The sequence below is a fragment of the Drosophila busckii genome, chromosome 2L, assembly GCF_011750605.1.
Source record: "Drosophila busckii strain San Diego stock center, stock number 13000-0081.31 chromosome 2L, ASM1175060v1, whole genome shotgun sequence".
Classification (NCBI taxonomy): domain Eukaryota; kingdom Metazoa; phylum Arthropoda; class Insecta; order Diptera; family Drosophilidae; genus Drosophila; species Drosophila busckii.
In genome coordinates this window covers 454,521-467,305 of record NC_046604.1, presented here as the reverse complement: position 1 = coordinate 467,305, position 12,785 = coordinate 454,521, and the positions used below count along the sequence as shown (strand labels likewise).

At 39.2% G+C, this 12,785-nt stretch overlaps 1 protein-coding gene across 1 annotated transcript; it reads right to left on the bottom strand.

The window, feature by feature from the left end:
• Window positions 1-7,763: 7,763 nt before the first annotated feature.
• Window positions 7,764-9,415, bottom strand: LOC108599607 (protein escargot). Its single transcript, XM_017986564.2, has one exon. It carries the CDS (start codon window positions 9,412-9,414, stop codon window positions 7,948-7,950), a length of 1,467 nt encoding a protein of 488 aa, XP_017842053.2. The 5' UTR covers window position 9,415; the 3' UTR covers window positions 7,764-7,947.
• Window positions 9,416-12,785: the final 3,370 nt, after the last annotated feature.

The window sequence follows — 12,785 nt, the reverse complement described above, 5'->3', positions numbered from 1 at the left end:
TCTGTCTGTCTGACTGTCTGTCTTTCTCTCTCTGTCTGCTGCCACTGGGTAATCGGATAGGCCACAAAAGGCGAAAGTCTGGGCATTAGTTTATTATTGTTATAATTTCTTTTATTGTCATTATATTATATGTGAGCGCACTGCTTTTTTTTTTCTTCAAGCTGCTTCATTTGAGCCAACACATTCGTAATTACCATCATGCCCCCAACAGCAGCAGCAAATCCCAACACACAAGCATTGCTCGAAAAGCTGCACAGTGGGCTCAATACAACAATAAGTGTGCATATTTAATGTATGCACTATTAAAATCAGCATAAAAAGTGTAACAATCTATATTTAATTATTGCATTATCGCTGCAATATTTTGTTGGCACGCAGCCCACTGTGCGTATGCTGAACGTGTTGATTTTCAGTCAACCGCAGATCCACTCGGCAAACGAAGACGACGGTGGCAACTGTGAGAGGCCACTTGAAATTATGCGGCTGTTAGCTACCAGATAACGCGTTTTGATTATGACAACGCGCCCATAACGAGATGAGATGCAACCAGCCAGTCAGCCGCTTCGGCTTTGTGTCGTTGGGAAAGCGGCAAGGCAGTCAAACAGCTTGGCTTGCTTGGCGGGGGTGCGTGCTCTGTCTGAGCTGCTGTTGCATCTGCAAAGACAATCAAATGGCTTTTGCTGCTGCTGCTGCTGCTGCTGCTGCTGCTGCTTTTGACTGCCACTGACACTGATTCACATTCATGTCAAATGGCCAACGGGCTGCAGAGCCAAATGAAATCAGTTTGTTGTTTTTTTTTTTTTGTATTTGATGTGCCACCGAAAGTCAAAGAATCAAGCTTCGAGCTCGAGTTCGAGCTCGTTTTGGGCTTTGGCGTGCGCTCCATTTGCCGCGTTTGTTATGGTCTCTATTATTGTTTATGATGATGGAGTGCTGTACCCCCGACCAGAATTCTATACACCTGGAGAGCTGAAGTTGGGAGTTGGCTGCCTATTTGTCGTTCGCTCTTATGGATTTTGATTTCTCTATGCGCCGCTACAAAATGCATAAACAATCGAGAAACTAATTTAACGTCGCATATTGCCTGAAAAATTTGGAAATGTTTGCCTCCGGTTTTTTGTTTGTGTTTTTGTGTTTAAACTCTTTCTTTATTATTGTGGATTTAAATGAAGGTAAAGCCAGTGTAAATATTGAAGCTATTTGCACAGCGCACAGTGGTTTGAAATGAATATTATATAAATATAAAGCTGAATATTTATTTGAAAGCAGCTCTTAGATTTTATTTTTAGAGCATGCAGAAATATTTATAATGTTTTCGTATGATTTTTAAGCTTAACATATTTTCAGTTTTTATTTTGCATATTTGTCTAATAACTCGCTTGTATATTTTTAATAATTTTTGTTCAATTGTATTTGATATTTAGCTAACTCAGCAAATAGTTTTCGCACCACTGTGTTGAAGATATTTTCATAGCATTTGAATATCTTTGGGCCAAGTGACCGCAAACACCGCCCGCCGCATCAACTATGCTAAATGAGTATAAAATTGAAGCAAAAAATAAGAGACAATTAAGCTTAAGGAGCATTTCATTTGATCGAAGAAAGTTCCAGCGAAGCAGCAGCACAAAAAGAAACCCATTACCAATATCCAAAGCCACAGCCACAGCCCCACTCTAGGCCAACAACAGCAACAGCTCAACAATGAGTGAAAGAGACAGCGGCACGCACTTGGGATAATGGGACCTTGAATACTTGTGCTAGAAAATAAAATAAAAGCAGAGGCAACAACAAGTGCTGGGCTCTGAATCATTTCGAGCGAGAGAGAGAGACGCGCATTTGAATTGCTAAGCGACATGACTTTGGACAAGACAAAACTATATTATTTCTTTTATTTTTCTTTGACATTTACGAATCATAACAATTTGAATTTACCGTTCGCAAATGAGACCATTTTTGGTGCCTGCCTAGGCAAAGTCCCCAGGGCATTAATTTAGACATGTGCCGCATGTCCGTAGGTTACTGCAAACTATTTTAAGTGGCTGGTCACAGAGCTTGCCACACAGCTGTCTCATCATAGGTGTGTGTGTGTGTGTGTGTGTCTGCAGCATTAATCAAAAACCACTGTTATATTTGTTTGAAATTAACATAAATATGAGTTCAGTTCGCGCATATCCTGTCCCAAAGCCCGCTGCACCCTCAAACGGTTTTCCACTTCCGATGCAAACAAAATTTCCCATGACCCCAAAGCAATGCGTGTCAATCCTCTTGCTGCTGATGTCTTCTTGTCAGCATCTTGCTCCTTAGGTAGATTCCAATTTCAGGCTGTTTTTATGTCTGCACACGCTCCCAGCGATGTTACCTCCAAATTCAAATCCGTGTTGTTGAACAGGTTCTTTTGCTGCTTTCGTTTTTTATTATTTCTCAGCTGCGTTCTCTCAATTTTTTTTTTGGTAATTTGAGCTGTAGGAAATGGAGCAGCATCTTTCTCATATGTGTGTGTGCAGCCATTTGAAATGTGTCTTTTTTATTTGATTTTTTTTATAATTTTTTTGTATTATGAGTTCAGTGCACCTTTTGGTCTGGGGTGGCGGCTTAGTCATGAGCTGTGTGGGAGTTGCTCACCAGGTGTAGAACATGTTGCATGCATTAAGTTGTAGATCCTTTAAAGTCGCTTGGGGCATGGGAATTTATACAGTTTTAATACTTAAATTTACAACTTACAACATTTATTGATTATTTATGAGCAGCTTTAAATCATAGACATAACAGCAACAAAGTTTTAAATATTTTTCATAAAGTAATAAAGTGATAAGTTTTGAATTGTTTTTATTAATTTGTAACTTAAATTGCATAAATAATAAATAGATATACATATTTAAATATACATATTTAAATACATTAATACATAAATAAATTGTTTATTACTTCCATTTTGAAAATTAGTTCATCGATTATAAATACATAAAAGAAGTTGCTTAACTATTGCCCAATAATCTAAACAAAATTGCACAAATATTTATAAATGTGAAACAATAATTTATATAGCTGAAATTATTAATGTCTCTAATTTAAAATAAACTCGCTGCTTGTCTCTATGTCAACTCTTGTTAACCAACTAACTAGCCAATGCGTCTAACTAAAAATAAAAGCAGCTTAAATTATTGTCATAAGCAAATCTTATTGTTCGCTGATAAGACTAAAATGTGCAACGCACGAAACACGACAACAACAACAACAACCAAAAGAAGTAGCTATATATTTTCTTTATTTCCTGCATTTTGCTTGACAATTTTCGCTAATTTCGTGTGAGTGAAAAGCGCGAAAAGAAAACGAAACTTGAATGCTCTATACAGGACGCAGTGCTAATTGATGTGGCAAGCAATGCAATAAAGCTGTAAAACTCGCGGCAAAGAGCGCAAGTGTTTATTGTGTGCAGTAGCCGAAGAAGAGACCAAAGTGCTGCAACGCTTTTGGTTGGCCCAAAGCGCGGCTAAGAGAGCGAGCGCGCGCTATGTGTGTGTGAGTGAGAGCGAGGGTTGCTGTAATGGTTAGTGCGTGAGCTGAACAACAACACGATATCATCTTCAAACACACACACACACATACAGTGAAATGTATGTATGTGTGTGTGAGCCAACCTGCTTGGCTTTGGACTATGACTATGGCTAGTTGGCGGCTTTTCACCCAATGCGGCGTAGTCATTGTTGCTGCTGCTGCTGCTGTTTCGCCAATTAGTTAGACGTTGTGACTGCGTAGCGTGCAATATTGGCATGCGCGGGGTGGGCTGAGGGGTCGCTAAAAGACAGACAGACAGACAAACAAAACTTGGCTGCCAGCCAACAATTGCGCAGGCAAACAGCAGTTAACGCGTTTTATTGTCTTGCAAGTGGCCAAAACGAGGTGTGCAATGTCTTTAAGTCTTTATATATATACGTATACGTATGTGTGTGTGTGTGTCTGTCTGTGTGTTTATTTGCTGTGGGCCAAACATCATCATGGCGTAGATCATTAGGCATAGATGCGATAGTTGGTGTTATTATTTGCACGCTTTGTGTGAAATGCAAGCTACGTACATTTTTAACTCTTTTCTCGCTTAGCCGTATAAACAACACAATTAGCAAATTATAAGCTGCTTTAAATGCCTTGCAAATTAAAATTGTTAAATAATTTGTACTTTTTATGAGCATATTAAATGTAAAAGCTGCGTGATTTTCGTACAGATTTTAAATCAAAAATTTAAAAAAAAAAAATTGTTAGCAAGTTAAAGTTATGAAAATAATTTAATTTTGATTTTAACAATTTTTGCTGCTGCTAATTAAAATCTCAAGTTCTACAAAAATTGTTAAGCTATGAAAATAATTTATGTAATAGTAATAATTTAATTTTAACTATTTTTGCCGCTGACAAAATCAAAATTAATTTGTGTATAATAAACTCAAAAAAAATATGCTAACTAATATATAATAAATATTACAAATTTAGTTTTACAATTTTTTGTCTCTAACAAAAAACTGCCTTTAGACTTAATAAAAAGTTATTTCTAATATACTTTAGCTAATATTAACTGCTACCAAAACCCTCAACAGTTAGTTAGTTAATCCAAAAATATAACTCTCCTAATGTGTTGCAATTGCAGCTTTTTGCCCTCCTGCCTGCCGCCTCAGTCAACTGATAAACCTGACGACGAATTTCGACCATAAAGCGATAAAAGTCAAACCCCGCAACGGTAAACCCGATTCGTTGGATTTATGCGTTAATAGCTAAATAATAGCTACAACAATTGTATAGTTAGGCCCATGACTTTTCCCACCCCCTCCAATCCGCTTTACAACCTTTATACCCGAGCGTTTGTCATTTTGGGCGCAAAAACTTTTTTTTTGAAATTCAAATTTTTTTTAACGAGCGCCAAACTGAAAAACTTTCCAAACAAAAGCGCCAGCGCCAGTCGAACACCCCCCTCAAAAATAAAACGAGCTTAAAAAAACGTAAACTAAATAAATAAAAGCGAAAAAGTTCGATCCAGAGCAGATCCCAGCCCAAATGAGGGAGCAAAGGAGCAGTGCATAACACAAAGGCAAGCAAAATAAAAAACCAGCAGACCAGACGAACGAAATTTAGCGTAAAAATTGAGATCTTTTGTCTGCGATAAACGTGAGCATTTTGTTTGTCACGACGAAGTGTGTTTTTTGCCGCGATCGGCTTGCAGTCGAAGCTGGAGCTGGAGCTGAATTTGGGATGCCCAAGTAGAAATTTTAGACTTACAGAGCTTGCCACATGGTCTATAGACGTGGCTAATGCTCAGTGAGTAGGAGCTGATAAATTAAGCAAAAGGATAAACGAATTAAAGTTGAAACTACAGGAAGCTACAAATTAAATATAGATATTCTAACTTTGCTTAATATTGCTAAATATAGTTGAAGCATTCAATAAATTAAAGTTAAATATGACAATAAAATAATATTATAGAGTAATGCTTAAATATTTTCTAGAATTATTATAGTTAAGGAATTAAAGCTAAGCAAGGCAGCATTAGAAATTGAATTTAAATATAAAAAGAAATTGAATATAGAGAATTGCTTAAATATTTTCTAGCGCTTAGTATAACTTTTGATACCCTGCATATTTTTAGTTTTTTATTTCATTTTCATTGTTAATGGCTTTGGGGAAATGCGCGTCTATTTTGCTACAATTTAAGACGCTTATTAGAAATCGTTAGCAAATTGTTTAGCAGGCCAAGCCAAGCAGCCAGTCAGTGGCACGATTCAGGCCCAAAAAGGGGGCAGAGAGAGACAGAGAGAGAGAGAGAGATGGCAGAACTTGAAGGAAAACTATGTTTAGTAGTCTCTCTTGTCGAAGGCGAGCCACGAAATGCGTGCATATTAATTTCATATATTTACGTTACGGATCGCAACGCTTTGCTTTTGGCAGCTGAGCACACGTGACTCACCCAATTGCCATTATAAGAGAGCGTGTGGTAATATCAGATGTTATTGTTTGTTAGGCTGGTGATGATCTAATTTGGCAACAATTGTCGTCGTCGTAGTCGTGGCAGTTTGTTTACCTTTTGGGTTTTTGGGCAGCTGACACCAGCTGAACGCCACTTCAAGGCGCACATCCAAGCACACACACACTCATACATACACACACACACATACATATGTGGGTCTGTATTCCCGCCTGGGCGATCAATTGATATCGATAATGTGTTTTGCTTCACAGACGACGCTGGCAACGCACCCATTTTTATACACTTTAGTCAAGTTAGGGTATTTGGAATTGTTCTTAAGCTAGGCAACAGTTGAAATTATTGCTTTATAAATTTTAAAGCTGTATATTCATTAAGCAAACTTTTAACAATTAAATATATTAATTGCTGCTAATCTTAGTTTGAGCTTTTCAATATTGTTAGCTAAATAAATTAATTTAAATAAGCATTAAATGCATTAATTTAAGTAACTTTTAAAAATTATTTAAGTATAATAAACAAAATGTATGCATAAATATTTCATATTGGACTGTGTGCAATTCCAATTGGATTTAATTTTTTATTTGCAGCTTTATTTATTTATTCTAACACATATGCCTCCTAACTTAAAGCGTATTTAATAGTACGCCCTTACTAAAGTCAATTTTAACTTTAATATATTGTCGCCTGTTGATTTCTCTTTACGCCTGACTGACTTGATTTCGTTTCGTAGATCGTTTGACTTTGGAGCTGCAAAGCTTTTTTTTATTTATTTTTCATTAAAATAGGTTTACGTTTAATAAGACGTTGATGAAGCTTCATAGATACGTGAATGTGTGTGCGTCGATTTGATTTAGTGACTGCCATTTTGTGACTACCTAGAGAGCGCTCGTCTCGTCGCAATACCCCGCGCCTCATACGCCCCGTTGGCCAATCACACTCACATTGTACGCTTGAATACGTGCACGGAAATTTAAATATAATTTATGAGGCAGCATTGCATATAAAAAAGTTTAATGCTCGCAACTCTTTGGTAACTGGGTGACTCTAGCGATGGCCATAAAATGTCGCGATTGGTTGATTGAATTTGTTTGCGAGCGATCGTTCGATCGATCCCTGGCACAATTTATTTAACACATTTACGAAAGAGCAGCATGACCCAAAAAGCAAACAGCAAAACTCCAAGAAAAAAAATAGTTAAGCAAATTTCCAATAAGAAATTTCTGCAGTATTTAAATTAAGTAATAAAAATGCTTATTGCCTTTTGTTTTATGTAAATAAAATGTATATTCATCATTTGTTCACTTAGCATTTGCGGTTTCTTTCATACCGTATAATAAATTACTTAAAATTATAAAACATTTCTTGTTCATATCAAAATATTTTCGTTGCTTAAAAACTAACATTTGTATATAGTATATAAAACATTTGCAATGCATATAAAAGTTGGTCATGTACGTGTTATCAAAAATATATATGTGTAAAAACTTAGTCTAGACTAAAATACTATATTTTTTTTCAGAAAGAGAGATACAAATAGTTCTATATTCATTGATTGTCTTTACAGCTAAGCGATGTTGCTCTTAGAGTCTCTAGAGTTAGACGCCGTAGCGTATAATACAGTTATAGTTAGATATAGTATACTTTATGTACAGGACACTTGCAAATACTTTACAAAGTACGGCCTTAGGATGAGCAACCACAATGGAAAAAGGTTGAAATGAAATAATAATTTTACAATGTTCTGTGAATTTGTTTTTTTAATTTTCTCTTGCAAAGAAAATGCTGACTAGAAAAATAAAAAAATAATAGTTTATAAAAATAAAAAATTATGCACTGGGTGTGTGTGTGTGTTGGTGTGTGTGTGTGTGTGTGTGTGTTTAGCTGCCGTTTTATGCGCTTACTCTCGAGCTAGGAACTAATTTTTGGTGGAACATGGCTTGTGTACAACGTTTTAATTTTTTTGATAGCTTGGTGGCCACTTAGGGCTCTGCATAGCTGCCATAGGATAGCTCAGAGTTGGAGCTTGCCGCACTGGAACTGGAACTGGCGCCATTGCTGCTGCTGCTGCTGCCGCCAGCGCAGCCGCCTTCGTTGTGCTTGGTGAGCAAGGACATGCGTGAAAAGGTTTTGGCACAATTGCCACAGGAATATTTCTTAATGTCCGAATGCGTTTGCAGATGCGCACGCAGATTGGAGCGATCCGCAAAGGCGCGATGGCAATGCTGGCAGCTGAAGGGCTTCTCGCCTGTGTGTGTGCGTATGTGTCCTTGCAGCAGCCAGGGCCGGCTGAAGGCTTTGCCACACATGTTGCACTTGCAGGGCAGCGTGTGGGTGCGTATGTGCATCTTGAGCGCGCCTAGCGAGACGTAGGTCTTGTCGCAGTCCTTGCAGCTGAAGGACTTCTTCACTTGATTGCCCTCGGCGGCAGGACAGTGGAACTGCTGATGCTTGGTCAGACCGGAGAAGGTCGAATAGGACTTCTGACAGTCGGGGCACTGATAGCGCGGCGGCGCTGATCCTTTGTCCTTTTTGCTGGGCGAGCTGACGCTGGAGGCGGTTAAGCTAGGGCTAAGCTGCTCCACAGCTTGCTTATGCTTCAGCGACAGATCTTCAGGCACGGAGCAGCAGCTGGACTCGGGCGTCAGACTGCGCATGGAGTAGTAGCTGCTGTCCGAGTATGCGGGCGAAATGGGCGCATGTTGTGCTGGCGGCTGTGGCGGCGCCTGCTGCTGCTGATGCTGTTGATGATGATGTGGCGCATAGCTCAGCGCTGGATAAGCAGCTGCATAGCTGTAGGGCATAAAGCGTTGCGTTGGTCTGTGGATCATTTCGGCGCGCATGGGCGGCGACACTGAGCTGGCGCGTCCATGCAGATAATGATGCGGAGGCGGCGACAGCGAGCCCAACGAATCCGATGGCGAGCTCGGCGACAACAGATCGGCGCGCAGTGGCGCTGCTGCTAGATGCGGCTGCTGGTTGATGGTGCGATAGAACTCAGCGGTGTAGGGTGACATGTGGAAGTTCCATGGCTGTAGGCCATACTTGGGATATGTGGGTGTGGGCACCACGACGGCAGCAGCAGCTACAGCAGCCGCTGAGGCAGCAGCGACAGCAGCAGCTGCAGCTAAGGCAGCCGCTTGTGTTTGTTTGCTGTCCGGCTCCACATTAACGCAGTCGACATCGTCATCATCCTCTGGCTCTATATGCTCATCATCTGTATGATCCACATCGACGCCTTCATCCTCGCAGCAATCGCTGACATTGATCAGCTCCTCCTCCGAGCTGTTGGCAGTCACTGTGGCCACCACTGTTGCCAGCTCATTGTTGTTGTTTTTCTTCAGACACAAATCCTCAGGCTCCGCTTCGAACTGATAGTTGACCGGACGCTTCTTCAAAGGACACTTGCTGTAGTTCTTTTGCACTAATATATGCTCCACGCTATGCATTTTGTTAACTGTTTTTTGTTATAGATTATTGTCACTCAATTAGTTTTATATATTGTTTAGTTTCACATAAACATCGCGTTGCGCGCAGTTAATTTAAACGTAACTCAAACTTAGAGCAGTTGCTGCCTTCAATAGTCTTTGCGTTTTTCTTGTTGCTGCTATGCACGAGAGAGAGATACTGAAGCGAAACGCTGCCGCCTGTGCCTTTTTATAGCTGCCAGCCAGCCAGAGAGCGTGAGCGAGAGTATCAATGGGAGAGCGCAAGCGCACGCGCAAGAGCGCAAACTATTTACCTGCTCTCCCCCTCAAGAGTGCGCCCGTATATTATTACCTGCGCCTAGCTGAGAGCGGGAGAGAGTGTGTGTGCGTGTGTGTGGTGGTTGCTTTTGCTGGCTCTGGCCAATCAAAGCGGCCTGCGCCAAAACCGGTTTGTGCCTGCTTTATATATGACTTATGTACTGGAGCAGCTTACACTTGCCACCAATCGCTTAACGCCGCCGACGCCACATAGGAACACTAAATGCCGTTATGTTTATATAAATATGTTTGTGCTCTTAGCTGCGCTTTTAAGAGCACATGCTAAGATCGTTTGTTTGCTTACTCTTTTGCTCCACTCGGCTGTTCCACGAACTCTTTGACAATCTTGGAGCTTCGCTTAATTGCGCTCCAAGCAATTGTAGACTATTGTATTGTAATGCGCACAATGTTTTTTTCGACTTCTAATGAAATGCACAACGTGCGTAGTTTTTGGGGATGAGCAAAAATTAATCGATAGGCAATTTAATATTGCGCAAGCATAGGAACTTACGATTAACACTTACTGCAGTAACGAAGCAATAAGAACGAAGTGCAACGCGCTACACGCCGCAATAACTATTTATTTGCATATTTTAAAGTATTTCAAATTTAATTATTTAAGCTCTTTTGTTGCTCATGACTTAATTCAACTAGAATGAGCGCAGCATCTTTTAAAAAAATAATATTTGTATATACAAAACTATTCTTAATTTAATTACAATTTTAAAAAAGCTGTCCATGACTTAATTTTTATGTTTATCCACAACTCAGCTTAACTCAACTTAAAGTCTTCGTGTTCATCTCTCATAACCTGAGCTTATATAAGAAGACTTTATATGATTTACAGGCAAACACAATGGAGAGCGTGTAAAATGACGATATTTAGGCAAATTTTGTTGTTTCGAGCTGAAACATCGAAAGAAAAAGGCAACAAGTAACGAGTGAAGAAACCTTTGCTGGAATAACCTCGCAGCAAGCGCAGACCCCAAGCCAAAAAGGTACTAATCCTATTTCGAAGCAATGAAACAAAAAATAATAATAAAAAAAAACAAACCAAAACTTTTACGACAAGCTTTAAAAGCAAAAGAAGTGTCTGGGCAGCAGCAGAGAGCAACAAATTATTAACGACATTTTAAATACAACGCCTTTTGCGAAGCTCGAACTGAGTCAAGGCACGCTGGAGTGCGAAAGGGGTCAAGACACAGAGCAAAGAGAAGAAGAGTTCCTTGACGACGACGATGCGACGCCTTTTAATGAGATTTGTCTGCGCCGACAGATTCGTGCATGTGTACATGAAAAAAAGCAAAAAAAAAAAGAAAAACTCGTGTTTCTTAAGCATTTAAATTTAAGCGTTTTAAGGACACGCAGACCACAAAAGTCGTCTCGTCTCGTAACAAGTGTGGCAAGCAAGAGGGCTTATGGACTATAGCAAGTGAGTTCAGAGAGCTCTCAAGTTTGGCTTGTAAGAAATTGAAAATTATCTTTGTCGAACTTGCTTTGGGTCAAACCATAATTTGCACACAGTGAAAATTACAATCGAATGCGAATATTTTTTATTGACTTTCAGTTCGAATGGAAAGTGCGTGTGTGTGGCATTGTGGCGAGTTCTGTGCATGCACCCGCGGCGTTAACTTTCTGCTCTGCTTATTGGCCAAGGAAAGTTTACGCTCGTTAAAGTTCAATTTTATGACCAGGATATAATGTTAAAGGGACAACAACAAGATCAAGCTAAATACATTTATCAATAAAAGCGCAGCACTAACTAAAACTAAAACATAAATTGCTCAATTAATAGAGAAAGTTGAACAGACTGCAGAGCTCTTCGCTTTTATATTTGATTTGCATCGTCAGCAAAAATGTAGAAATAATTAACTTGCCCAGCAGTCTGTCAATCTACACCTGTGGGTGGTCCTGGCCTAGCCCAGTCTAGCAAAAAGAAGAAAATTAGTTAACAAGATCATTAAATCTTTGTTAACAGAGCCACACAGACGAGCGAGAGCCAGCATTAGACTTAGAACGAGCTGCCCAAGCTCATGCAGCTTCACCCGATAAGATAAGCAAGCCAAGCGACTACCTGGCCACAGAGCCTGAGCCATGTAAATGGCCAACACACACACAGAGAGAGACATGCACAGTACGTGGTCAGACCACAAATAGAAGGCACATGTTTATCTATTAATTTATGCTGGCCGTTTTCCTATTCAGGCCGATGCGATAGCGCCTGCATTGCAGTTTTCTTTTTTGTAACTAGAACTCTGTGATTGCTTCTTGTGAAATCAGCAATGCCCACAGGGACAAGCATTTGATAAAAAACACGCTAATTAAGTTAAGTTAAGAGCGAGAGAGCGAGTGAGTTTGAGTTTCTAAGAAGCAATTGCAATTGGCACAGGTTTAGGCCATGATTTATGGGCATACAAAAACTAAGTAGAGCCCATCACTAGCACAACACCTTTTATATATATATATATATACTTTATCTGGCAAATAGTGTTTGTTTGCTTGTTTGTTTGTTTGTCTGACAGCTGCATGGGGGCTGAGCTGCCTTTTAAGAGGGTGTCAGAGTGCCACTTGAGGCAACGATATTCACATGTGTGTGTGTCTTTGTTTGTATGTGTGTGTACATATGTTTTTTTATTACGTGAAGCGCATGCGTGTGTGGCCAATGTGCTAAATTTAGATTATTGATTTGACACTAGCTACAAATTTGTATAGGAAATGATCGTTGCACCTAACAAGTTGCTTGTCAGCCAAAATATATAATTTAAATATAATACTAAATCTAGACAGCTATAACATATGTATATGAATTATAGCAAAAGTCTTATAAACATATTACTATTTTGTTTATAATTATTTTTGCATTATTTCAATTCTAAAGTTTAATTTTTGTACATCATACAAAAATATTTGTCATTAAATTCACATTTACATTTTTTACTACAAGCAACTGCTGCACTGTTCATAATACAAATATATAATGTATACGCACTGTTAGCTGCAAATATAGCTAACTAACAATAACAGCCAAATAGCAAAGCAACGCATGCAAATTACATTTGAAATCAGCAAAAGAA